This window comes from Salvia hispanica, chromosome 6 (assembly GCF_029641045.1).
Source record: "Salvia hispanica isolate PSC_SH4W2 chromosome 6, Shi_PSC_v1, whole genome shotgun sequence".
In the NCBI taxonomy this organism is placed as follows: domain Eukaryota; kingdom Viridiplantae; phylum Streptophyta; class Magnoliopsida; order Lamiales; family Lamiaceae; genus Salvia; species Salvia hispanica.
Window position 1 is genome coordinate 43,148,411 of NC_142697.1, and position 26,653 is coordinate 43,175,063.

Sequence of the window (26,653 nt, forward strand, 5' to 3'; positions counted from 1 at the left end):
AAGTATTTTGATTATCATTGATGCACTAAAAATATTTGAATAAATAAATAAAGTCTGACAATCATTACTATTTGTAATCTGAAGATCTGCACAATATATACCTGCGAAATAAATTGTACAATTATTACAGTCTCTGCAATATAATTATACCGGTCACGAGTATATGTCGGATTAGTAATACTTAATTTAGAGAAATAATTCCACAATATGTAGAAGTTTAAATGAGTTTAAATTGGTTAATCTTGTGGAGCAGAAAGCCAAAAATTTACAGGAAAATTAATTTAGGTTACGTTAAGAATATTTGAATTAATAGTTTAAGATTGTAATCTATGGATATGCATCCGTTATGGGTCTGAATCATTGTCTAGCTTTATTCAAAGCAAAATGTCATTATTAATTAATAATAATAATAATAATAATAACAATTACTATGATATGAAAAAAATTGAAATTTGGCGTGGACAAAATCTTCAAGAATGATTAAATGTGATTGATGATAATACTTAATTAATTGAAGTGATGAGCAGAAAATGTCGTTTGAGATTGTCTGAAATAAAGCATATCTAGAGATGCTCTGCACTCTCAACTCAACCGTGACAGCACGTGCTAAAATGAACCAACATATACAGATTCCTTTCCTAATTTCTGCATATTTACATTATAAAACTTGTTATTCATTAAATGGGCCAATAGAATCTTTTATTCATAGTTAAAATGAAAGTAGCCCATCTCAGTCTATCAACTACGTCATCTCTTACGACAGAAACCTTAAAAATGAAGGTTTATTCAGACATTGTTCGTCCTCGAATAATGAGAAGAACAATTGAACAAATACAAATAAACACAAATAGGTCATTTAAATAGTTTGTTGTATGAGGAGAATTGGGCTAAGTCACTCAAAGTTGGCTATGAAGCTTTTCTAGCTCGAGTAGGTGAGAAAATGATACTCCACATTTATAACTAAAAACGTGAATGATAAAACACGAAGTTTCAAAAATTCCCCGGTCGTTCCTTAACTTATTTGGAGACAAATTTGATACAAGTATTTACAGTACTAAATTGGAGCATACGTGTACAATTTTGGTGTTGTCAATGAATAGTGATGTAAATGTGTATTAATGTGATGATGTGGACAACTTGAACTGAAAATAAAAAATAACTAGCATATATTTGATCAAATGAGACAATTGAGAATTTTTTAAACTTCATTAACCATTATCATTTAAGTTTTGAAAAATTGGCTAGCAATTAATTAACCCTTCTTAATTTGTGTAACACAGTAATTGACTAGTGATCTAACAATTGGGTTCCAAAATGGGCTTTCTGCAGAAAACAAAGTGGAGTAGTATTATGATAGAAGACATATTCGGGAACTGGCCCATTAAACTACTCAAAATACAACTCACCTCTCAAGCCCAAAACAACAATCAATATATATTGCACATGCTACACTCTAGAAATAAAATTATAATGAAAAATATACTAATGTTTTATGGGATGTTATCTAATGAAAACTATAAATATTGTACAAACTCAAAACTATAATCTAGACCATTGAAAAATGTCAACAGATCATAAAAAAATATCAACAGAAAAATATCAACAGAATTTCAACAGTAGTCAATGATTGATGTTGTGTTGATACTTTGTTAACATTAAAATATTGAAATTTTACACTATGTTGATATTGTATTGAAAATATATTGAAGTTGTGTTGGGGAGTTTTTGAGTTTGTACAATATATAAGTTTATATTTTAACACTACCCAATGTTACATAGTTAAACATTTATTTCCAAAATCAACATCCACATTTATGATGATGATTGTGAAGGTCACTAATTATACGTGCTTTGTGAGTATGACTGTATGATTAGGAATCTAAGGATGTGATCAATTGTTAACTTTCTTAAGTTGCTAACTTGCTAACTCATCAATTTTGTGTATTAAAAATGTTAATATGGTGACATTAAAATGTCAACAGTTGAACTTTAATATAATGTGTTGATATTATGTGTTGACATTTTAATATTACCGTATTGACATTTTTAGTACAGAATATTAACGAGTTAGCAAAGTTAGCAATTTAAATAGTTAACAATATAACGCACCCTAGGAATCTAACTCTTTCTATGTTAAGCGTCCATTTTGAAAGTTAAAAAAGTTAAGTTATAATCTTAAATTAAGTTTCTGCTTTTGGCACCAGTAATTTTAAGGACATTTCGAGCAGCATAATTTTTGTCTTTTCTATTATTTTATTTCAACTATAAACAGAGTATTTTCGTGAGCTATACTTCACTTCTTGTAGTGATCTGATTTTAGATTCTTGTCTGATTTCCACTTCTTTTACTTCTGGTTTTAATGTGTATGGAGTAGAAATTACGTGTAGACTTTCGAATTATGATTATTGTTCTATAATGGTACGTAGCTAACAAGCAATTATTGTTGTCTAACTCAATAATGTAATTATAATTGCGAATTTAAGAATCCGAAAAAAATATCTCCATTTTAATTTGCACTTATTTGTTTGCTTTTACCTAATAATCACTATTTACTATCCTTATGAGATGGGACTCTACCAAATCTCAGCCAATATTTAAAAATTATTATCTATATAATTTCTGTTTCTTTGAGAAAGCAAATTGAATAAAGAGATACACAGAATCTACACTATTTTGGTGAATAAATTGAATTTTTAAAAATTTAGTGGGTCATATAATCCTCCAAACACTCATCATATATTTATTTCATAAATCTAATTTACCTCACTAAAGTGTTAATAATTTCAGACCACATCTTTTATTTCTACTTCAACTTTTTGCTGGAGTAAACTTTACTTTTCTATCCTTTTTTATTTTCCTTTCATTGTATGGTAATGTACAACATGAGTTGTTTTGATCGTGTAAATAATTTGTTTTTTAAATGAGATGATATTTTTTATTTAAATTCTCAAGAAAATACGAAAAGGTTATTGTCTGAGAAATGATCATTCAACGGTGAAATTAAGGCAATGAAAAGGATATATATAGCCTCATGTCGCCATCACTCACTGATTGGCATATCATTTAATTTATTTGGACAAAAATAAGAATGAGCTATCGGTTTCAATTAGAATTTCTGGTGTAAGAAAATAGATCCACCCTGGATATAAAAACAATAAAAAGAATTAATATGTAATTATTAATTTTGCCCGAGATTTATAAAAAGCATTCATACTTTAAAGTTGGACATGAATTATTAATTTTTTTATTGTAATCGTTTATTATGTGTTGGATGAGCATCATTACTGCAGCCATAGTAGAGCTGGATATGAAGATGAATTAAAAAAGTAGGAGAATATTAAAACTATAAAAAAGAGGAAAATGAAATGTGATAAAAAGGGAATCAACAGGGAAAAAAGTGTCGGCCTCGGCAAGTGCAAAAAAGAATCAAAATGGCGATAACATAACAACAATATATTTTAGACAAGAAAAAAAAAGTAAGAGGTGGTCCATTTGGCACTAGGGTTGTGAGGTTTTATCCGGAATGTCGGTTTGGCCTCGAATCGGATTGTTGGTTTTGGTTTCGAAATCATAATCAGTGTTTTCCTATTTAACCAAAATCATTGTATTGATTTTATCAGTCTAGTTTCAGTTTTGGTTCCAATATTTTCAAACCACAAAATGACATTTAATCAACGATTTTGATCGAAACACAACTAAATCGAAAAAACATGTGATTTCAGTACTATCGGTTTGGTTTCAAAATCATAATCAGTGTTTCCGATTTAATCAAAAGTGTCATATCAATTTTATCAGTCCGGTTTCAGTTTTGGTTCCTACATTTTTCAAATTGTGAAATAGCGTTAATCAGCGATTTCAATCGATACCCAGCTTAATCAGAAAAACATGCGACTTTGATCTAAATTTCAGAAAATTTGTTTAAAAAATCGTGAAAATCGATCAAACACCATATCCGATCCCAAACTGAAACCACGAAAATGATCGTCGGTCGGGTTACACTTCCACTCCCCTTTAGAACCAAAATAGGCGACAAACCTACCGCTAGCCCAAGCACTAAGCACTCATCATCCTCTATTTATTTCCAAAAGCACGAAAAGAGGATCATTCCATCCATGCCATATCCCATGTGACGTCCACATTAGTAAATCATTTTTATTGTACACACCAACTTTACTAAAAAAACCATTATTCTACTTGTCAATACCTAACAACACACCTTTCACTTGTTAAAATACTGGGAATATTTTGTACATAAAAGTGCTGACTTAAATAGCATCTAGATCTTGCAGCACTCCGAAGCTTCTCCTTCACAGCCTCTTTCTCTCTCCTCTCTCTCAAGAGATGAATAAGGTGAGAGAAAACAACACAAGAGGAAGAGAGATCACAAGATGAAAGCTCATTGCATCATCACCATTTTCATGCTCCTCTTCCTCACATTTGTTGCAGATTCCAAATTCATCAATGAAGAGAAACACAACAACAGGAAGAGGATTCTGCACCAACCATTCTTCCCAATCACTTCCTCTCCGCCTCCTCCGCCTCCGTCTCCGCCTCCGCCCGGCCAAGACCAGCCCTTCTTCCACTCACTCCCAGTGGATCAGAGCCACCAAACTCCACCACCATCACCACCAGCACCGCGGCAGAGCAATTCGATCAAGAAACTTGCCATCGGAGTCTCCTCCGCGATGCTGGCGCTGGCGATGGTGTCGGCCGTGGCGTTCGTCGTCCACAGCCGCCGCGTCAAGAAACGACACGAATCGCAGAAGCTCGTTGGAGGGGACGAGGGGCCGGCATTGCCCCCGCCCTCCAACTTCCTCTACATCGGCACGGTGGAGCCATCCGCCGCGAGTGTGCTCAGCGAGGCCGGGACAGATGATGCCTCGGCCTCGCCCTACAGGAAGCTGAACTCGGCCAAGCGATTCAGTCGCTACAGGCCGAGTCCAGACCTGCAGCCTCTGCCGCCGCTGACTAAGCCGCCCCCTCCTCCTCCGGCCATCAGCTCGCCGCCTCCAATGTCGTCCTCCGACGACGAGAGCCACGACACCGTCTTCTACACGCCACAAGGCTCGTCGGTGAGCCATGGGTCGCCTAGCTCGCGCCACAGCCACACGAGCCACAGCAACAGAGTAGCTCATTCAAAGAGAAGTTCACCTAAGTCACGCCTCTCAGCATCATCTCAGGATACAAAGCCGGTCATCATACCCTCAATCAAGCCGCCTTCTCCGCCACCACCGCCGCCAAATTCTCACAAAAGGAACAAACTTGCACGTCCCCCACCGCCTCCTCCTCCTCCTCTGCCGCCGCCGTTATCATCAATCGCAATAAAATACGGAGATGTACAACATTCCAAACCACCAACATTTTCCAATAAAGTGATAAAACCAGAGACAATGAGTCCTAGTCCCAAATCAACTTTCACTGACAGTTCAACAGTGAAAGTAGATGTAGAGGACCCTAGTGGATCCAAACCAAAACTCAAGCCTCTGCACTGGGACAAAGTACGAGCCACCTCGGACCGAGTCACAGTTTGGGACCAGTTGAACTCCAGCTCCTTCCAGTAAGTAGAAAGATGCTTTCTTTGTAGGTGTGGAAGCCAATCCATACTTATAGATCAAGTACTACTTTGCAGGTTAAATGAGGATGCCATGGAGTCCCTTTTCGGGTTCAATTCTGCGAATTCAGTTCCAAAAGATGCAACTAAAAAGTCAGCCACGGAGCAGGAGATCAGAGTGTTGGATCCGAAGAAGTCCCAGAACATCGCCATCCTGTTACGCGCGTTGAATGTCACCAGAGAAGAGGTTGCTCAAGCACTTCTAGATGGTATGCCACACTTCTGTTTACCTATTAATAGCTGTCTCAGTATGAAGTTATAGATGGTTAGGTGAGAAATAAAATTTCATAAATTGAATGCATATCCAGTCATAAAAGAGAGATATCAGACAGAAAAACTAGTCACCCATTAGTGCCAGAATATTCAAATTAAGTAGGAGTATCATTCTTTAGTGAGTAATTTGTACCTTGACATCTGATGCTTTACAAAGAAGAACTAGAACAAATTCTTTGTATATAACAACTATGAATCTTCCTTGGAGTTGAAGTTCAATCCAACTACTTCAAACATACATAATATAGTAAAGATATAAGCACCTAAAATGGCATGCTGGAAAATTGTTATATATACATTTGGGACAGTGGCGCGTGCTCATAGAAGAACGGTAAGCAGATAACGTAGCTAAAGAACATTTGACTGCGTAGTGAATGAGACGATTACCAAGTTCCTTCGGGTGGATACTCAATCATGGAAAGTGAATGTTATGTTATTGCTGCAGGAAATACAGAGGAATTGGGTCCTGAGCTGTTGGAGACTTTGGTGAAGATGGCACCAACCAAGGAGGAAGAGATCAAACTTAAAGACTGCAAGGCTGAAAGCTCGAAACTGGGATCAGCAGAGCGATTCCTCAAGGCAATTCTTGATATTCCGTTCGCCTTCAAAAGAGTGGAGGCCATGCTTTATAGAGCCAACTTCCACACAGAAGTAGCTTACCTGAGAAACTCTTTTCAAACACTGGAGGTAAGAGAATATTCCATTCTTGAAATGTTAAAGGAGTGTCAATAGATGTAAAATCTTCCTACAAACAGCTCATTTTACTCTGCAGGAAGCAAGTGAAGAATTGAAGAATAGCCGCATGTTCCTAAAGCTGCTTGAAGCTGTTCTACGGACAGGGAACCGCATGAATGATGGCACGAATCGTGGCGATGCAAGAGCCTTCAAATTGGACACATTGCTAAAACTAGTAGACGTAAAAGGAACAGATGGTAAGACAACCTTACTTCACTTTGTTGTCCAAGAGATAATCAGATCAGAAGGCACGGATTCGGATCCAGCAAGTGAAATTACAACAAATTTCAAGTCTAAAGAAGAGGAGTTCAAGAAGCAAGGACTGCACATCGTGTCCGGGCTGAGTAAAGAGATCGGCAGTGTCAAAAAGGCAGCAGGAATGGACTCGGACGTACTTAGCAGCTACGTCTCTAAGCTTGAAATGGGACTCCAAAAGGCCAGTTCGGTCATGCAATACGAGAGGCAAAGCACTCCAGGAAAATTCTTTAGTTCAATGAAAGAGTTTCTTGAAGAGGCTACTGATGAAATCGCGAGAATCAAGGCTGAAGAGAGGAAAGCATTGTCACTAGTGAAAGAGGTGACAGAGTATTTTCATGGAAATGCTGCGAAAGAGGAGGCTCATCCGTTCAGGATTTTCATGATCGTACGAGACTTTCTCGCTATACTGGATAACGTGTGCAAAGATGTCAGTAGGATGCACGATAGAGCAACGGTAGGGGCAGGGAGATCGTTCAGGATACCAGCAAACGCATCGTTGCCAGTGCTCGATAGATATCACACAAGTCAGGGGGAAGATAGCACCTGTTAATCGATCTACGGATGAAGAACAGCCACATTTGATCACAGGATGCTTATGAAGTAGCAAAATCACAGAATGACAGAACAAGCATCATGTACAGCCACATACCACACCATGAAAGTGCAAAATCAATTGAAATTTACAGAAGGAAAGAGCTCAAACAAGCAGCTGGGAATGTGGAAATTTTGAACGATATGTATAGCTACAATATCTAGCAAGCATGTGAAATCAATAGGAAAGAGGAGCTTTATGAATTAGTTTACGCTTTCTTCTAAACAATAGGGATTCAGATGAACAATCTTCTTTCACTTTATATACACATATAATGTTATTTTCAATAAGTAAATGAATAAAAGTGCATTCTTTCTTCGTATAAACCAATCCAAAATATTCATTTCATGCAAATTTACAATTTCAATCTATCACAAAAACTGTAGCACGTGACCTTAAGGTGTTTGATACAATGCCGCAGTTGGAATTGCAGAAAAGCGCAGCAAATTCAATCGAATCGCAGCAAATAATGACTGAATCAACGTGGAAATACATAAAAAATTTGCTAATTTTGTCCCTAAAAACATCATCAATTTTGCTATTATGTTCTACCACCAATGTTCATATTTTTTTCACTTTATCAATTGATTACATAAAAAAATAAGCACAAACTCATACATTTCCCTAACATTTATTATTTCTCAGTTTATTTTTAGATCAAATTTTAGATTAGTAGTACTAACAAATTGAACTCAGCTTTTAGTAGATGCTTTGCCTCTTTCTCTTTTCGGTTTTTTGTCGTTTCCTTTTACTTTTTTTATTTCTTTACTACGGAGTAGTACTTTTTAAAATTTATACATGTCGTTTTCTATATTTACAAAAAATTGTTTTCACTCCTTTTTTTGTAATGTTTTTCCAATTTTGTATAAATAATTATATTAAAAAATGGCCACCAATATAAGTCATCCGTTGAAAAGTCACTCCTAAAAGTCATCTTCACCTGCACAATATTTTTTCTCCAATATAGAATGTCTTATTAGGGTGATTCAACTATTACAACTAAACAAGAATCTACACCTTCCATTCTAATGTACTCATCTTTTCAAATGAAAAAAACAAAGAATAAAGAATGGATATATACAAATATATAATTGGTAAGGTATGGCATCAATTCTTGATCACAAAATATGAATCAAAAAATGAAAAATAGAATGATTATGTATTCTCATCTTCAATTCCTTGTATTATGTTGAATCCAATGAGAGAAAAGGGCCTCCAGTTATACTCTTTGATCTCACTATTTTCTTCACCAAAATTCTCCATCTAACATCTTCTTTCTTGCTCTGTCTCCTCCTCCTCTGCCTAAAACTTCTGCAATTCCAAAACTCCAATATTAGGACCAATCAAAAATTACACCCAAAGCGAACAATATCAATACTAATGTGGAGTTCGGGTGTGCATCGACGAACCCTCACAACATCATCTAACAATATATGATGGGGAAGCAAGAAATGACCTGCACAATGGCACGCTGCAACCATCCGGGGTAGGGCAAAGATGCGAGTGCAGTTCCAAGATTTGCCACATTCGCTTGCAATGGATGCATCCACCGGAGCTTCTCATCTTGCAACCAGCAAAGTGGCGGACGAGTGTTTCAAGGCTCGTACAAGCCGGGTATTCGCAGGGGCCTTGATCATTTCGTGGGGCCTTATCGTGTGGCCCAATCGTCCGACATCCGTCTCTGAATATGTGAACTATCGCCTCCATTGCTTCGTATAGCTGCATGTATATATTCCTCTCATTCTGCTTCCTCTTCCTGATCTTTCGTATCTGGAAAAGTTTCAAATGTTCCTTGTTAGCAAAGGAAGCAGAAAATATCTCTCATTATTGAGAATTTCTGATGCTTACAGCTTCTTCATCCGTCAAAGACTCGATTAGTTCCTTTTCTAGGACTGGGTGGCTCATTCTCATGTCCTGCCACCCATCCGTGGATACTACTGCCTTGATATTCGATACAATGAAGCGATGGCACATGATGCTCAGCCGGGGAGAGTCGCACAGCAAAGCAAGTTGAAAGATATCAACTACATTCTCGATGTTCATCAATTTTGTCTCCAGCCAACGCTCACATAGATGCTTTAGTTCCCCAACGGCATATGCATGTGACAGCGCCAACAAGGGCAGTGCGAATGTCCTCATTTTTTCTTCTTCGAAGCTACAAATAGTAAAACGAATTGGTGAGCAAGGTGCAACATGCGCATATCTAACCGGTTTCTTGTTTTCCAGTTAGAAACGACATACACAAACAGTATGTAAGGAATTAAGGCACAGAAACCGTAAACAGGAAACTACTTGCAACAGCAATCATATGTTACAAGTTCAGTTGGAGCTATCCACAAAGTAGAAATGCCAATTTTAGATTATTAGATGCAATGAAAACGAAGAAACCATCTAACCAAGAAATGATCTCAATAATCAAAAGTCACTTCATATTTGCACAAGAATGGTTGAAGAAACTATGCATGAACAGCAATAATGACTTGATGTTAAGTTCTTTACCACGATGAATATAAGAACCGGATGAAAACACGAACTGCTTCAGATGGAGCTCCACGAATTGGTATTGATCGCCGTTTTCTCTGACCTCTGCCTTTCGATTTGGTTAGCATAGCCTTGAAGACTGGAGAAGCCACGCCCTGCGTTCACCAAATCAATTCAAAAACTTGCTACATTTAACTTTCACATAACATGTGTATGTGTTCTTTATCAAAACTCACAAGAATACTGGCATGTGCGTAGATGACGCCACCATCGTCAGTCGAGATGGAGATATCAGCTCGATAAGCCTCATCGAAGAGACGATCCGAATTATTTGCAGCACTACGAGCACAGATGCAACCCTCCCTCCTCTTGACTCCACTTATTAACAACCCTATTTTGTGAGAGGGCAATGGAGGTGGAAGAGGCAATGCCTTCTCCAAACATTCCTCTTTTTTGTAATTCATTTCACCTCTGCATAAGAACAATAACACAACATTCCAGCTTCAAATTATGAGGAAATTCAGCTCTTGAGATCCATACATGAATTAATTTCAGCTCAAATTGCAACAACAACTCATACACACATGAATCCATCCATCCATCCCCATCAGATTTCATACATAAGATTGAATTAATGTTCATCTTATCTCTGCATTAACACTAAACCCATAATACTAATGTGAATTACAAATCATGTGATCTTGATTCATCTAAAACCAGCCTCATTTGATCAATTGCCACAAACACAAACAGAATCAAAATTCAAATAAAATCTCTAGATCTGTAATTCATGATCCTAATAAGCCTTTATCAAAAAAAAATGCTTTTTAATTATAAAATCACGAATTATTCAGAGAATGGGGAAATTCCAGCATTACCTTTGTAAATCGTTGCAGAGGAGAAAATGTATACAATGTCAGATTGAGAATCGTCGTTATTAATGATCAAATTGATGAAATGAATAATATTCAGGAGGCAATCTCTCAAGTAGATTGCAATTTTGTGTAATTAGCACTCTATTAATCTTGCAGCAATTGGATAATTGCTAATTGTTGCAAGAAATAGAGAGATATAAATGGAGTGAGTTCTATCTATATATGAAAGAGAGTTTGATGCAAACTCAAAAATGGTGAATATATATAGAAATACACACAGAAACACACACACACATATATATACATATATATGCGTTGGCGTGTGAAGAAGATCATACGGATAAATTAAAAAATTGTGGAAATGATGTGGCAATTTGTCAGCTCTTTTTCTCCCTTGCAGAAAAACGTGCGGTCCAAAGCTATAATACAATATTTTTTTCATTTTCACATAGTGATTCCAAAAAGAATGATTCAAATTTTGGATTTCTTTTATTTATTTTTTAAATCGATAAAAGTAAAATATTATTGAAAAATAGGATGTCAACCAAAATATTCACATGAAGAATGATAAGTGTGGATTATGTCGTAATCCGTGAAAATTGTGGAAATAGCATTTTTTTTATTTTTAAATTTTTTGTAATAATCTCTCATGTTATTTTGGTTTTTAGTTAAGTTGTAATTGTAATTTTATTATTACAAGAAACGGCAGCTGAAACACTACTCAGGGGTTAGTAAGATGTTGATGTTGTTTGATACATTGGATAAGATTGACTTTTATGAATATTGCTCGATTAGATAGATAGATTCTAGTGTTAATGATAGTGCCATGATTAGTTTTGGCATTCTTTTTGGATAATCTCAAACCAATCCAATTTTGGAAAATCTGAGAACAACTAATTTATGGTTAAGTTTAATCAGTATCGGCATCCGAACTAATCAATTAAAATAAATAAATAAAGAAGCTTGCTCAATTTATTGTGGCGCAGGCCATCAAGTGATTTTGTTATATATTTTAGTTAAAATGAAAATGAAAATGAAAATTTATTAGTAGTACTCTATTAAAGATCATTTTTATTTGGTTAATTAGGCTACACATTCTGATAGATGCAGAAAATGAATAGTTCTAGATGGTTGAATAAATTCATGTTATACTTTTCAAAAAACTAAAAAAAATAGTTGTAGAAAAAAGTTGGAAGATTTGGCGAAATAATAATCAACCCTAGTGTTCACTGACGTGGAGCTTATGCATATATGGTGTGTACGTCTCTTGGTCTAAAACATATGCCAACTAAAAACTACTCTTTCCATATAAAATTGTGGTAGACTACTATTCATCTATTTAAAAATCCAACTCATCTTTCTATTTTTTGTCACTAGTTGAGTAGTACTTATCAAAATAATTCACGTGGGATGCATGAAATAATACTCGCCAACATACATATATATCTAATTGTGTCGGTGGAAAATGTGTACCCATTCATCATCCATTTAAGTGGAGATTCAAATATCATATCAAGTCATTAAGAATGACAATGATAAAATATAGCATTACTACTAAATTATAGTACCATGAATGCCAATAACAGATACCGAATTTTGCCAAAAAAAAAAAAGAGAGCAATCTTTTCCATAGCTTAAATTCTTAAAAAAAAAAGAGGTAAATTCTTCTCATTTTGAATCGAAGTCCCAAATAATCACAGATATTCACCGGAAAAATGTGCATGGTCCGCGAATTAAGACCCATATTCCGAAATCTCTCCTGTTTATTCTCCTAGAGTTTGATGTATATTTTCATCTCCTTTGTTACAAGAAAGATGGGAGTAGATACCTCGGACGGCCAGCAGCAAGTCGCAGAACAATGCCCTCTCCCGTCTGCAGATTGATCGAAAGGTGGCAAAAATACCATTGATTCGTACAACTTGGTCGCTCACTGGACTCGAGGGTTCATGGTCCTCATCTTGCGACCCCACAATAACTTGAAGCGACATCAAAACATCGCATTTTCTGAGCTACAACATCTGATGTAAAAGCTAACTTGGTCATAGCTTGAGACAGATAACTTCCTTTAAGCCAGTGGATTTCAACACTCTCAATAGGTTGCATTGCTACTGAACCATCCGAAGCAAGATTCGAAAGTGCAGAGCAAGCTTGTTAGACCTAACACATACAAAATAATATCGTAAGTAAGACGTTTCAGCAAAAACTGCACCAAGAATTTGAGCCGAAAGCATACCACATGCTGATGTTCACTGCTTATCATACTTATGATTACCGCACTGCATTCTCGTCTTTTTCCACCACCACCACCACACGGTTTCCCTCGTCTTGCATTTTATCTTAGCTTGAGCGGATGCCAGTAAAGGGTAATGGCAAGAGGAAAAATGGACTAAGAACTATTCTCCATCTGAATCAACCAAGAACAAGAAGGTATAATTAACCTTAAGAGCCTATAGTTGGTGTGGCTACTATTACTAAAGGCTTCATCATCATACCAATACAGCAATATAAATAAATACTACAAAAGTCTCTAGCCATATAAATATATAAATGAGAACTTACTAATTGAATACAAGATCAATGATAATTACAATTCCTTTCTGAGTACCTCCAATCTTTTTGTCGACACTGGGGCTCCGTTGCTATTGGTCGGCAATAGCTTATCTGAAAAGTTTCTTCACTAACCCAACACAGAAACAATAGCATCGAGTTCCTCATCAGAGCTCGATCTTCCAGAGTCCCTGACATTCACATTATCATTTGATGCATGCTGATTTACCAACACCACTCTGTCCCCTCTGGGCAACACCACTTCGTCCCCTCTAAGCAACCTCAAATTTGCCGAAACGAGGTCAGACAAAACAGAGTCGGAGGAGTGACGAAATTGTTTTTTCATCAATCTGAGTGCATGATACTCCATTGCAATATTTGCACCATTCATTTCCTTCAGGATGTGTTTAACCGCATGAATATCACTATTCTTGCAGAAACCAGAGAGTATCAAATTATACGTCCGCTTATTTGGCACTACCTCCATCTCCTTCATTTCGTTAAATATAGAGTTAGCTTCCTCCATCCGACCAACTCTAATGAGTATATAAATGGCAACATTGTATGACACAGCATCTAATGGGAACTTTTCATCTCTAGCTTTCCTGAATATTCTCAAAGCTTGATTAAACCTACCTGATTTTGCAAGTGTGTTAATGACTATAGAGTGGATGCGAGCATCGATACCTGGATAGTTGTGAATAAATCCATGGTAAACATTCACTGTATCATCCAACCTACCCAACCTGCACAACGCACTCAACACTGCCGCAAAACTATATTTGTCTGGTATAAACCCTGTGTCTATCATTATATCATAGAAATCGATAGCACCCTCTGGATAACCAGACTTGCGGAAATAGCTTAGGAGGCCATTGCAGAGCACCAGGTCAGGTTGCACTGCAAGTCCACTCGTAATGGAAGGTAGATGAGCATACTGCCCAGACAAATCCATTAGAGTTACAAGAGACGAATAAGTGTAACAATCCGGCTTTAAACTTAGATCTCTCAAACTAAAGTAAACTTCAAATGCACTCTTGTAACGCCCAATCTTAGATAGGCGATCAATCAATACATTACACAGCACAAGATCAGGGAAACAACCTTTGGACATTAGAGTGGCAAGGAGCTTAAATGCTTCTTCAACCATTTGAGATTCTAAAAAGGCTTTGATCAATGATGTGCAAGTCACGATGTTTGGTGAACAACCAACAGCCACCATTTTCTCAAATATATAAGCTGCAACCTCGACTGAACCCGACCTGCAGTAACCATCAATCAATATGCTCCATACATTTACAGAAACAGGTGCACCCAAAACCACCATCATTCCAAGCAGCTGCAATGCCTCCTCCAACCTCCCGAATTTGCAGAAACAATTCAACACCATCGCATAGGTCTCATGGTTCATATAATACCCGCTCGACAACATACGCCTAAAGACACCTTTAACTTTATCAACCTCACCGAGCCTGCACAAGTTACAGATTGAAATGTTGAAGCTCAGAAAATTTGGGGCCTGAGTTCCCTCCAAAAAGGTGAGGGCTTCGTCAACCTCCCCAATCTTGAACAAGACATCGACAACAATGTTTCTTGCGTAAGTATTCGGTACATAACCATAGCTACACATCACTTTAAAAGCCTGTAATACCATATCGTACATGGCTCCACGCCAGTAAATCCTCATCAAAAGCAACAAAGTCTGTGCCTTTGTGAAGCAACCGATGCTCTCCAATTCCTCAATAATGACTCTCACAGTCCCATATTTATCAGTCAAATTTGATGTCACGCCCACCATGTGATCAAATCCAAGATTATCATGAAAGTAATTAGGCTGACGCGCACACCACAGGAAAAAGCTCAGAGCAACTAAATCAGAAGGGCAGTTTTGCAGAGTCGTCAAAACAACTTGAGGAGAGAGAATTGGGGCTTTAGCACCCTGCTTAAGTTGCTCCTGATTGACAGAATCCTTAAAGGCCGATTCTTTGTAATTTGTAGCTGTGGGGCAGTGAATTGGTGAAGCTAGTTGGTGTACTAAAGCGTAAGAATGTGATTTGGACGGAAATTTGAATCCCCGTTTACATAATAACTGAATCATCAGTGGAAACTATCACAGATACGAAAAAAAATGTAAGAAACTGGCGCTCATTTTCCCCCTTCAATAAGAAGCTTAACGCAATTCCTATGGCTATTGTAGCATCAATTTACAACAACAAATTCGAATTGGCAGATTTTCGTTCATAAAAACACTCACTCAACTCATACTAAGCTTTAGCGATGAATTTAATAGATTAGAAGAAGAAGAAGAAGAGCCTACCTTCAAATTTCAGAATTTTGGTGTTGATACCTTGGAACATGTTTTGATATTTCGAAATTTTGGAGAAGAAGAATGATATGTATATTTTCGAAATTTGGAGAAGAAGGATGTGGACGGAGGAAAACGGCGGCGGCGGCGGCGGAGGGAAGAGGGAGGGGTTAGCTGGGCCTTCGCTTAATTTGGAAGATGATTCCTAAATTATAGTGCTCCATAAAATTGAGCCACATAACTTTTATTGGGCTTATATCATATGTATGATTAAATTGTAAGTACTGCTCTCTCCATTCCACTAAATATGTTAAACTTGTGGGATGACACGGGATTTTAGGATAATTTTGTTTTTTTTTTTTAAATGGAGAGAGAAAATATAAATTTTATATTTATGTGAGAGAAAACTTTTTTCAAAAATGAAAATGTGACATCTTTTGGGGACAAATTAAAAAGGAAAGTGTGACATCTTTTATGGAACGGAGGGAGTAATTCATAAAATTTGGTAGTCACATCTTTAAAATTTGAATATTAGATCACGATTTTGTTTTAAAAAAAAATTAGTTGTGTCATTCATATACATAATTTAACCTCTTATTTTAATATTTTATTGAAAATATCTCAAATAGGGGTGAACGCAAAATTCAAAAACCGAATATCCGAACTAATCGAATTTTTTTAAATTCGGTTTTTTTTTTTCGGTTCAGTTCGAACCAAATAAAGCAAATAAAAAACTCAAAAAAACGAATTACTATATTTCAATATAATATTATATATACACTTTTTGTTTCGATTTTAGGCTTTTTAGTTTTTTGAAATTTTGTATAATTTTGGTTTTTTTAGTTTAGTTCAATTTTTGAAATTTGATTTTTGGTTTTTTTATTAATTTGGTTTCAATTTTGAACTAAATTCGGTTTTTCGGGTTCAGTTCGGTTTTGACAAAAAAATCGAATCCTAAACGTGAATACTCACCCCTAATCTCAAATGTGGGATAGTTGCAAAAAGGTCCACAACATTTCAGTTTTACCTTAAAATGTCTTGTAAAAAAGTTCGGACGAAATTGCCTCCAAAAATTTTCTTCAATTTCTCACCTCGGACACTAATATTCGAACCCTCTAAACTCTAGAAAATATTCGATCAAACTTCAAACACTATTATAGATCATAACTTTGACAAAAAATTTCTATTGTCACGTAACCAAAAGTGTGGTGTCATATTTTGCAATAGCTTTAAAATAGTAATAAGATAATAATAACACTATACCATCTTTTATCTATCATGTTCCATAAAGAATACCGCCAGTAACAAAATAAGTTACTACCATCTTTTATCTATCATGTTCCATCAAGAATACCCCCAGTAACAAAATAAGCTTACACCCATTCCCTACAAACTACAGATATCTCCCTTGACAAAACAAAGAGTCAGCTGTATATAAAATTTTATTAATAGTATAACTCAAAAATGTGTATTTCCTCTGTTTATTTCTCCTATAATTTGCTGTCTATTTTCCTCTTATAATATTTTTCTCCTCTAATATAGTTGAGTATGTACAAGTACATAGTATTACAAAAACGACGGGAGTGGATACCTCGGACGGCCAACAACAAGTCACAGAACAGTACCCTCCCCCATCTACCGTTTGCTAGAAAGGTGGCACGAATATCTGAGGCTCTTATGTGACGCAAGTACACGCTTTAGAGCGACATCCACTCTTGCACCACCTTGAAACATTGATTCATACAGCTTGTTTACAAATTGACTCAATTCCTTCTCATCGTCATCCCATAAACTCGTTGGCGGCTCCCCATTTTTATCAGGGTCGCTGTCTTCCCAGTCACTTACTGGACTCGAAGGTTCAGGGTCCTCGTCTTCTCCCTCCTCGTATCCTATCTCAAACTTCCCATTCTCGTAACTACTAAACTCACCTGCCCCGTAAAATGATGTCAGCTGCAACTCTTCAGGCTCGGAAGAAGGGCATATCACAGCTTTGGCACCAGAATCAAGGAATGCTTTTGTCATAGCTCGTGTCGGACCATGTATTCCTGTGAAAATTATAATTCTGTCCCTCCAAGATCCAACCTGCAAGATAAACGAGTCAGCATCACTAAGTAATCTCCATAGTCTTCTCACAGATGAGCTCATTCACTTTGCTGGACGACCTCGTCTAGACAATGTTGAATTTTGGACAAGCAATTCTAGGGATTAATTTGAGGGCTAATGGAGGGTCCAAGACTCCAAATGAACTGATTTTTAAAGTTCAAGAGTTTATTTGGATCCAATAACTTTTTATATGATTTTACCAAGGAAAATTTGACAATTAAGTGATCAAACACCTTATAGCCTTACAAGTTCTAGGGAGAAAGAACAAAAATGCATAATAATATAAAAAATTCTTATTTTGCATTATCATCCTCCAATTACCAAAGGCAGTCTAGATAAACAAATCAATTTCAATTTTTATTACCCGTTATCAAGCTGTATATTATTATGCTACATTAAGAGACAAGATTTATGCACATACCATACATCGGACATCTTCTGGAGTCAAGTGCATAGATGGAACAGTTCGGCGGAACATGTAAGCACCAATTTCTTGATCATCTTCCATGACCTTCACAATATCATATCAAACATATCAACACTTTCATCCAACGTGAGAAGATTCAATAATTTATCCGTACAAAGAAGCAGGGGACAGATACCTGTGTTTGGCGCCCTATATATCTGTGGACCACACCCCCAATCTGGAAGTATGGCCTGCAAGAAACAAGATCAGCAACTGTTGAGATGTTGGTAATTACTGATGTATACTTCCTCTTCCGTCCCTTCATCATTGATAGCAAACTGTATTTCACATTCTGCAGAAACTTCTCTGCTAATTCTCCGGGTTCTGCTACCACAAATACATCATTCTGCCAACTAATTTAAAAAGAAGAAAATTAAAGTTATTAATAATGAATCCAACAAGATGAGAACCTAAATAAAGAAGCAATGATGGGTTATAAAATATACCATAAAATGGAGCCTTGTGTGTCATTTTGCAGTGCCAAATGAACTACGCCTACCTGTGGTGAATTTTGTATTTTCTCATGCAAGGATAGAATAGGCATAGCAAGCTGCCTCCTCTTAGGGGGAGACTCGGGGGATGAAGCAGTTGATTTTGCAGAATGAAGTCCATCTAAGCTCAAAGGTGGGACTAAATCAATTCTACCCCCCCGCTGGGTGCCAGTGTCGGGACTGTAAACTAGAGGAGTTGATGGGAAGCTTCCAGTAAACAAGGGTGATGTAAATGGAGTTGGAAATGCAGATCCTGAAGTAGCCTTCATGCTCCCAAATGCCCCATTGACAAGTGATAATCTTATTCCATTACTAGCACAAAATGTCTCAAGTGAGCGTGCATGGTGAAAAACTCTACCAGAATCTGGACTATTGGACGCCTCTATAAGAAGTACGCCACGTCTCCAGCCCAAACAGGCAGTGTTGTCATTTGACACTATCACATACAAAAAACCAGCTCTATCATTTTCAGAAAGAATTCAAAAGTTGAAGAAACTAAAGAATGATTCAGAGTTAAAAGGAGACTAGTACCCTTTGACTTGACACTATCTGGGAATTTATCATCAAGCGTACTCTCGAGCAATCTTTCAGCAAGATTCTTGAATGCCATAGAATTATTCTTGATGTACTCCTCTGTAGCACCCTCTAACTTCAACCAGATTGCTGGATCAGTCTCATCAAGTTCCATATCACAACGTTCATCAACTGCACAATCAATGATACTTTAGAGATAAATATTAAGCAAATAAGTGGAGCTTACTCCTGTAAGAAATATACTCCCTCTGTCCCATTAAATATGCAACGTTTGCTTTTGCGCACTTGTTTTGAAAAAATTATAATAAATAATTAATGTGGTGAAAATATGAAATAAGAGAGAGAATAATGTAGAGGAGAGTCCCCTTTATATTATTCTCTTTTTTACTTTATTTTTTCTTCACTCTAACTATTTATTATTATTTTTTCAAAACATGTGTGAGAAAGCAAACGTTTCATTTCTAATGGGACAGAGATGCTTTCCTCAGATAATTCAAACATCAGTAAGAAGGATGGATCCATAACTAGCCTTGACATGAATCAGGAACCTTTGATTCTAATTTTCTAATCCTAGAACATTTCACATCTCTTTTGTCTGCAGCCTATCCAGAACTCGTTTAGTTCAATCCATCCACGCATCCTTCTTAACAATGTAGTGGCAATGTAGCAACTGGAAAGCTACAAGCTATTTGCATTTAATTCATTATGTATTTTTCCTGAAATAGATCTAATTTATCTAGTGCTAATATACAATAGACTTTTGCACTTCAGGCAAAGAGTTGAGGACATATATTTATGTCAAAAAATCTATACTAATATTGTTTAAAGAAAACATCTCAACTGTTATGCAGGAAATACAAGTTTGCCTCATAATCCTTACTGCAGCCAAGCACTATAAAGCTTCAGTTAAAACTTTACCTGGATTGAATCGAAAATATTGTACATCTGGCAGCATAGGAAGCAGTGTAGTTAAAGCTTCCTCTACACGGTCAACAGAACAAGCACTCTCAATCAACACTTGTCCAGTGTCCAAATAACGCCAGCCGCCTTTGCGAACCTGACAGGACAGAAAAACAGAGATCTGAATACCGATTGCTGGGAAGGCAACATTTCTAAATCATAATATATAACTCAACCACCACAATGGAAACAAAAACCATTCTGACAGAAGAAACCATAGGAAACAGCAAGGTAATATGACATTGGGCTAGGTAAAGAGATGGGAGAGGGGGAAATCCTTATCAGTATCTGAAGCAAAATAGTGAGTCCTTTGATACCTTTGTTGGAACAGACCCACAGCCAATTGAAACTAAACAATCTATTTTCAAATCAGGCCACAAAAGTTGTGCTTCTCGTATTGCAAAAATTGTAGGGTTATTAGCTACAATTGCCCCATCTTGCCAGCGATATATACCTGTAGAATAAAAATTTCAAAAAATGAGGAAAATGAAAGCTTCCCTTGAGATCCATCTATAATATGGACAAAATAGCCAATAAGATATCCTGGAAACCACAAAAAAAGGAAATTACCATCAGAGAAATCATCTAAATAATATGGTGCCGCAGACGACGCTCTTATGGCCTGCCATACTAGATGTTTGCAACTTCCAATATATGCATTTCTTTTGTATCCAACCTGAGCTCCAGTAGTTGCAACTCCTTGTCCCCCATTTATCAAGTTCTCAGAAACTGCAGAAGAAAGCTCTGGTGTTCCAACAGGGTACTGGGATTCAGAAAATATTTGTTATGTCAATATAAGGAACCAAAAGAATTCCCTCAGGCACAAGAACAACCATTAACAGCTACAAAATGGAAAGCACAAAACCTGGTAATTTCGAAATATAAATGGCTGAGCTGGTGCAACACTGACCAGAGTAGACACTACAAAAACCTTGGGGACCTTTTTAACAGCTGATTCTATTAGGAGATCTCCATCCTCTTCAGCACACATCTCCTTCAGCAGCTTTTCGAACTGATCTGCACTGTGCTGGAAGAAGATCAAGTTAATACATACGGACATGATGAATTCTAAAGGGTACTCCGTACCGAGGTATGGGAGACCATGAATAGAATGACAAATGAGGATCGCTTGGTGTGGGTAATAATTCAACCACCACCAGTTCCATTCCCCAAGAGTATGAATGGACTAGCTCACAAATAGGGGCATGGAGTCCATATCCATTCCCTTTCCACTCCACTTTCACACCCAAAATTGCTCACACAGTCACACTCCCTTGTAATTTGAAACACCGCTTATCAAGAAGTTTCCAAATGGTTATTTGTGGAAAATTTAGCAAAATGAAGAACCAGAAGAGAGACTTACAGCAAAACAATGTACTTGAGTTTAAAAAACAATAGTTGAATAGCCAAAAAAGTATGATGTGCAAAAAATTAGAGGAACGGACTAGAAGAGAACAGCAGTATAACATACTTTAGATCCATGAACTACAACACGGAAACTCTGTGATGAGCTCTTGTACAGTTGATCCAGTTTTTCTCTCCATGTTGCTGCTTCATTTTCCTTAAAAACAGGTTCAGCAAACACGAGTTTCCCTTGAAAAATGAGATACAGTAATTATATGAGAGAAGGAAAATAATAATGATAGAAAATGGTTGGGGGCGAAAAGAAAATTTAGGCTCCTTGTGGATGAAAGAAAAGCTACCAAGTTCTTTGTATATTTCTTCACACTTTTCCAATGACATTGATTTTATTCCAAGAGCAACAGCAAGCATACCGCCTGTGGATGTTCCACAGATAAGGTCAAAAAGCTCATGAATTTGTTTTCCAGTACCCTTCTCAATTTCTTTTAGCATTTTAACCGTTGCCAATCCCTTCATTCCACCACCATCCATTGTAAGTATGCGTAATCCTCGCTTGGGAATCTGTCTTCCTCTTATAGCACGGCGCAGAATCTCATTCTCCCCTACAATGAAAAATGTGAGAGATATAAGACTCCCTGCCCGAATCTAAGTTACATCATTGAAATATTCTTGCAAGAACGCACCTAATATTGCCAAAGCACGGGCTGCAGCTTTACATACACCTGGCTCAGGTGCAGTTGTTAGTCGTAGAAGAAGTTCATGCAGACTTTCTGACGTGACAAGTGCACGGCGATTTTCCAAACAAAAGGCGAAATTTCCAATAGCAAACAACGCTAACCTTTGGACCTAAAGGAGAAAAACCTTCACTTTGAGCAAAACCATTGGCAAGAGATGATGTAAAACTACGCACGTAAAAAAACTAGTGAAGCTTACCTCAGGATTCTTGTGAGCACACAATAACTTCAGCGACTTCAAAATATCTTTTGTCAGCATTTTCTGAGCTACAATATCCGATGTAAAAGCTAACTTGACCATAACTTGTAAGACAGAGATAACTTCCTTTGATCCAGTGGATTTCAGCACTCTCTCAATAGGTTGCATGATATCAGATTTCATAAGTTGCATTGCTACTGAACTATCTGAAGTAAGATTTGAAAGCGCAGAGCAAGCTTGTTCGACCTTACAAAAATAAATAAAATTGTAAGTACAACGTTTCAGCAAAAGCTTCCCAAAGGATTCTATGAACCGAAAGCATACCACATGCTGGTTTTCACTGCTTATCATACTTATGAGCTGCCGCACAGCATTCTCGTCTTTTCCCACCACCACACGGTTTCCCTCATCTTGCATTATCTTAGCAAGAGCGGATGCCAGTAAAGGGTGATGGCAAGAGGAAAAACGAAATACAAGAGAAAAGAAGGCACTCAATTTATGCCGAGACGCAACAAAATAAGAACTATTCTCCATCTGAATCAACCAAGAAAAAGAAGGTATAATTAACCTAAAGAACCTATAAGACTTGGTGTGCTACTAATTACTAAAGGCTTCATGATCATACCTCAATCTGTACATCAAGCGTTACCAAGTTCTCATCAGCCACGATCCGAATATTTGCAAGGGACAAGTGTCGGAGTTCATTTAATGGCAAAATATCAGGAAGAAATTCAAGGGGGTTCCCGAAAAGTCTCAATACACGCAACTCTGACATAGCCCTGTCAACAAGCTGAAGACAAGTATTAAGCTTTGGAAAAATATCCAAGATATCACCAGGGAAATTTGTATATATAAAGTATGAAAATGCATGATCATGTCCCTGGCCTGTACTCTTTAAAAGTTTTTTAGAAATGGTATGTGTACTCTTATTTGTTAGAATTAAGCCATATACTACTACTTTACGTGAGAAAACTCGAGTCGCTATACTTTTGTGTTGTATTAAGTCCTTGTGCTACTCGAATAACATTGGAAATACTTTAAAATATTACTCCATAAAAGTAAAGAGTCTAGGTTTTACAAGCAAGAGTCAAGGTTGAAAAAGTGGAAGTACATAGCCGTAAAGGGGCTCAATGTTTGCAATAGAAGTAAATGGACACAATTAAAAAATAATAATTTAACAGACCGAAATATAATCCTTAAGCAAAGAAAGCTACAGGTGGAAAAATTGACCTGAAATCAAGAATAGGGCGAACCAGCTTGTTTTGTTCCAAGGACAACTCAAGAAGACCAGCACACTGCCTTAACTCAACTGCTTGCATCCAAACAATGAATTGAATGGATATTAGATTTCTTGTATCACATAGGATAAATTGTTTTACATCATCTTGATTAGTTGTGGAGGTAACTAGCATTAATTCTCCACTCAAAAAGGAGAAAATAACCAGGAAGAGAATCCAACACTTACCAGGCACGGAAACGAGCATGTTATAATCTACAGCAAGAACTTTCAAGTGTTTCAGCTCACCAACCTCAGGTGGCAAAACTGAAAGCTTATTGTTATCAAGATACAGTTTCTCAAGAAGAGGAAGACGGGTTAGCTCGACGGGAAATGCCTGAACATAATACAACTCAAGTTACATTCCAAAAGTTTTTCCGAAGAGACGCCCCTACCAGGATTGTCCAGAAAGTAGAACTATTAACCAAAGCATAAGACATATAGAGGTATTGAAGTTAAACTCTATTCTCAAACACTACAATGTCCAGTATAGAGTATAGACTTTGAAAACTAAGAAACACAAACATCAACAATTCCCAACGCAGTCAGATAATAAGTGGAGAAGAAGACTAAAACTACGAGATATCATCATTGGAAAAAGCAAACTTACACAGTATGACAGAAACAAAAAAATACACTTGAAAACAATATAAAATGATCAGTCTATGCCTCAAATCACTCTGGGCCTAAATGCGTGACTTAGAGGAAATAATCAAAAGCATGACTATCGTAAGGTTTTTTTTAATCAAAGAAAGCACTTACGGATAATCCAAGACCACAGAGGCTGACGACAGAAACATTCCGCCAATGATCAGCACATTCAGACCCCACAGCCACCGCATCTGCAACCCCGTTGGCAAAATTCAACCTCATTAGCTTCACCAACACCCCCATTCCGCCATCAGTCTGTTGCCCCGATCCCGCCACTTTCCACATTATAACCCCCTTCAGCGGCTCCCTCCTCTTGACCACCCGCATCTCCACCCCCACCGTCCCCATTCGCTCGCCTTCACCGTTCTCCAAATCAACCTCGTGATCTCCGTCCTGCACCCTCTCCGTCAATTCAACCTCCACGGTGTCCTGCGGCGTCGGCAAGGCGACCATCACCTGCGATTGCAGCTTCAGCGCCACTTGATCATCGCCGTCGCTGGCGTTCCAATCCAGCTCAATCTTAAACCCTAATTGATCCGGATTGGCGCTGCAATTGGCAACCGCGGCATCCTCCTGAGACGAGGGGGACGAGCCTGAGAAAACGGATGACGACTGCGATGACCTCGGCGATACTTCCTCGATCGTCTCGACATCCTGGCCGTAACTCAATGTCAGGTGGAAGACCTCCGTAGGTCGCTTCCAGCCCAGCCCCCACGACATTGACGTCGATTTTCAGATCACGCTACGTTTGAATATCCTCGATTAGCACCGCCGCGATCCGGCGAAATTGATCCAGCAATGCCGATCGGCTGATTCTGCATTCGATGAATCCAATGCGATACGATCAACGATTCAACGGCGTCTGCAATTCGAGATTTTTCACATGCGCATATGGAGATACAGATTATCGACTTGTGAGTGAGGAAATTTCACGTATATCCTGAGAAAATCACCTTGTAACGGAAAAGCAGCAATGCGATAATACATATATTACAAAAAATGGCAAATTGATAGAAATTGAAATTGTAGAAAGCTAAAAGTGGAAATTTGTGAGCATTTAGGATGAAGGAAAGGCGGTTTGAATAATGAGAAGAGTAGTGTTGCAGAGGGAAGGAGAGCAGGTTGGTTGTCCCTCCATTCTTTTTCTTCCTCTTTTTCCTTCCATTTCCAGACGTCATTATTCATAAATTGGACTAAACAAAATCGATTTAATATAATTTAAGCCACTGTTTTAATTTTCAATAATACTTTGAAAACGAAAAATAAATAGAGAGAATCTAGAAATGGAGTAGTTGAATAAAAAATAATATATAATTTTAAAATTTTGGACTTGAAAAAAAAAGTTAACAACCAAGTCAAACCCCATTTTTAATTCATCAAATTAAAGTTAAATTTTCTACTTTTCATTTTTACAATATGGTCATGAAATTGAGCCTTCACTATATAACCGGCTTATAAAATGTTGGGATTGTACGGCCGACCTAAATTCATTTTTTTCGCTAACATCATCTTTGAGTGCAAAGCAATGACTATGGTAACTTATATGGTTAGCCCTTTTTTAGATAGATAAACAAAAAATTTAAAGATTGTGTCAACATGAACTCGAATTTGATCACATTTCACATCAGACATTAATCACTTTATTTTCTTCTGTTTAGTTCATTTGGATGTTATATCATGTGTTTTGTGATTGTTGTTTAAAACTTTTCTTTCGGTCTGAAGTTGTTGTGAGACCACTTCTCTCTGGTGGATGAGATTGACGGATATATCTGCAAGTCTGCAACGATATGTGACCTATTTGCTTACGTTTTCCTATTGCTTGCTATTATTACTATTTTTCTTTATGTAGTGATTCTGAAAGAATGTTTATTTTTGTCACTAGTTTTTATTGTTTTATTTGTTGTTGTTAATACTATCATATGCTTCTATACTAGTACTTGATGTTCCCCTATAGTCAGCGGAAAAGGGCATTCGTGGCCGTCGCAAAACCCATAATTTTTGCGTTTGTTAGATTTACATAATTAATGCCATGTGCAAGTATTAAGTCATTTTGACAGCATCTTAAAACATACCACCAGTTTTCCAATAAGCTCACATAAAAATAGAGTTGCAGCATATCATAACCCCACGCTACTAATCAATACCAAACCCAAACTTGTAAAATATTTATAAGGATTGAAAATTATAAAGACTAAATATC

General features: G+C 37.1%; 4 protein-coding genes across 7 annotated transcripts; 1 reads left to right on the plus strand and 3 right to left on the minus strand.

Moving 5' to 3' along the window:
* The first annotated feature begins 4,149 nt into the window (after positions 1–4,149).
* Positions 4,150–7,731, plus strand: LOC125207933 (formin-like protein 6). Its single transcript, XM_048107455.2, has 4 exons — positions 4,150–5,557; positions 5,630–5,820; positions 6,330–6,571; positions 6,657–7,731. Exons 1-4 carry the CDS (start codon positions 4,389–4,391, stop codon positions 7,425–7,427), a joined length of 2,373 nt encoding a protein of 790 aa, XP_047963412.1. The 5' UTR covers positions 4,150–4,388; the 3' UTR covers positions 7,428–7,731.
* Positions 7,732–8,367: 636 nt separating this feature from the next.
* LOC125205531 (BTB/POZ and TAZ domain-containing protein 4-like) lies at positions 8,368–11,078 on the minus strand. Its single transcript, XM_048104542.2, has 6 exons — positions 10,829–11,078; positions 10,187–10,421; positions 9,969–10,105; positions 9,318–9,624; positions 8,926–9,239; positions 8,368–8,780 (listed from the first exon to the last, which is right to left on the minus strand). Exons 2-6 carry the CDS (start codon positions 10,412–10,414, stop codon positions 8,654–8,656), a joined length of 1,113 nt encoding a protein of 370 aa, XP_047960499.1. The 5' UTR covers positions 10,415–10,421; positions 10,829–11,078; the 3' UTR covers positions 8,368–8,653.
* A 1,230-nt stretch (positions 11,079–12,308) lies between these two features.
* Positions 12,309–15,868, minus strand: LOC125205530 (Pentatricopeptide repeat (PPR) superfamily protein). Of its 3 annotated transcripts, none has more exons than XM_048104540.2 (4): positions 15,690–15,868; positions 13,431–15,479; positions 13,059–13,229; positions 12,309–12,982 (listed from the first exon to the last, which is right to left on the minus strand). In XM_048104540.2, the coding sequence occupies exon 2, from the start codon at positions 15,468–15,470 to the stop codon at positions 13,503–13,505; it is 1,968 nt and encodes a 655-aa protein (XP_047960497.1). In that variant the 5' UTR covers positions 15,471–15,479; positions 15,690–15,868; the 3' UTR covers positions 12,309–12,982; positions 13,059–13,229; positions 13,431–13,502. The 3 variants fall into 3 exon arrangements, with proteins under 3 accessions (XP_047960497.1, XP_047960498.1, XP_088918145.1); XM_048104541.2 differs by having other exon boundaries at positions 13,385–15,479; XM_089062019.1 differs by having other exon boundaries at positions 13,431–15,868.
* A 1,231-nt stretch (positions 15,869–17,099) lies between these two features.
* LOC125203632 (phospholipase A I-like) lies at positions 17,100–25,626 on the minus strand. Of its 2 annotated transcripts, XM_048102023.2 has the most exons (18): positions 24,565–25,624; positions 23,992–24,139; positions 23,757–23,835; positions 23,152–23,305; positions 22,851–23,060; positions 22,527–22,772; positions 22,277–22,439; positions 21,935–22,195; positions 21,703–21,824; positions 21,097–21,258; positions 20,802–20,994; positions 20,549–20,685; positions 20,190–20,328; positions 19,269–19,442; positions 18,693–19,173; positions 18,383–18,599; positions 18,202–18,291; positions 17,100–17,759 (listed from the first exon to the last, which is right to left on the minus strand). In XM_048102023.2, exons 1-18 carry the CDS (start codon positions 25,171–25,173, stop codon positions 17,313–17,315), a joined length of 4,032 nt encoding a protein of 1,343 aa, XP_047957980.1. In that variant the 5' UTR covers positions 25,174–25,624; the 3' UTR covers positions 17,100–17,312. The 2 variants fall into 2 exon arrangements, with proteins under 2 accessions (XP_047957980.1, XP_047957981.1); XM_048102024.2 differs by lacking the exons at positions 17,100–17,759; positions 18,202–18,291 and having other exon boundaries at positions 18,458–18,599; positions 18,746–19,173; positions 24,565–25,626.
* Between the last annotated feature and the right edge of the window lie 1,027 nt (positions 25,627–26,653).

What these genes read in the sequence shown, in the direction of transcription:
- LOC125207933 (XM_048107455.2), top strand. Translation starts at nt 4,389, where the DNA reads ATGAAAGCTCATTGCATCATCACCATTTTCATGCTCCTCTTCCTCACA. An exon ending in TTGAACTCCAGCTCCTTCCA is followed by an intron (nt 5,558 to 5,629) that starts GTAAGTAGAAAG and finishes ACTACTTTGCAG; the next exon opens with GTTAAATGAGGATGCCATGG. An exon ending in TGCTCAAGCACTTCTAGATG is followed by an intron (nt 5,821 to 6,329) that starts GTATGCCACACT and finishes TTATTGCTGCAG; the next exon opens with GAAATACAGAGGAATTGGGT.
- LOC125205531 (XM_048104542.2), bottom strand. Translation starts at nt 10,414, where the DNA reads ATGAATTACAAAAAAGAGGAATGTTTGGAGAAGGCATTGCCTCTTCCA. An exon ending in CGGTTCTTATATTCATCGTG is followed by an intron (nt 9,625 to 9,968) that starts GTAAAGAACTTA and finishes TACTATTTGTAG; the next exon opens with CTTCGAAGAAGAAAAAATGA. An exon ending in CTTTGACGGATGAAGAAGCT is followed by an intron (nt 9,240 to 9,317) that starts GTAAGCATCAGA and finishes AAACTTTTCCAG; the next exon opens with ATACGAAAGATCAGGAAGAG.
- LOC125205530 (XM_048104540.2), bottom strand. Translation starts at nt 15,470, where the DNA reads ATGATTCAGTTATTATGTAAACGGGGATTCAAATTTCCGTCCAAATCA.
- LOC125203632 (XM_048102023.2), bottom strand. Translation starts at nt 25,173, where the DNA reads ATGTCGTGGGGGCTGGGCTGGAAGCGACCTACGGAGGTCTTCCACCTG. An exon ending in ACACAAGGCTCCATTTTATG is followed by an intron (nt 18,600 to 18,692) that starts GTATATTTTATA and finishes TTTTTAAATTAG; the next exon opens with TTGGCAGAATGATGTATTTG. An exon ending in ATATAGGGCGCCAAACACAG is followed by an intron (nt 18,292 to 18,382) that starts GTATCTGTCCCC and finishes GATATTGTGAAG; the next exon opens with GTCATGGAAGATGATCAAGA.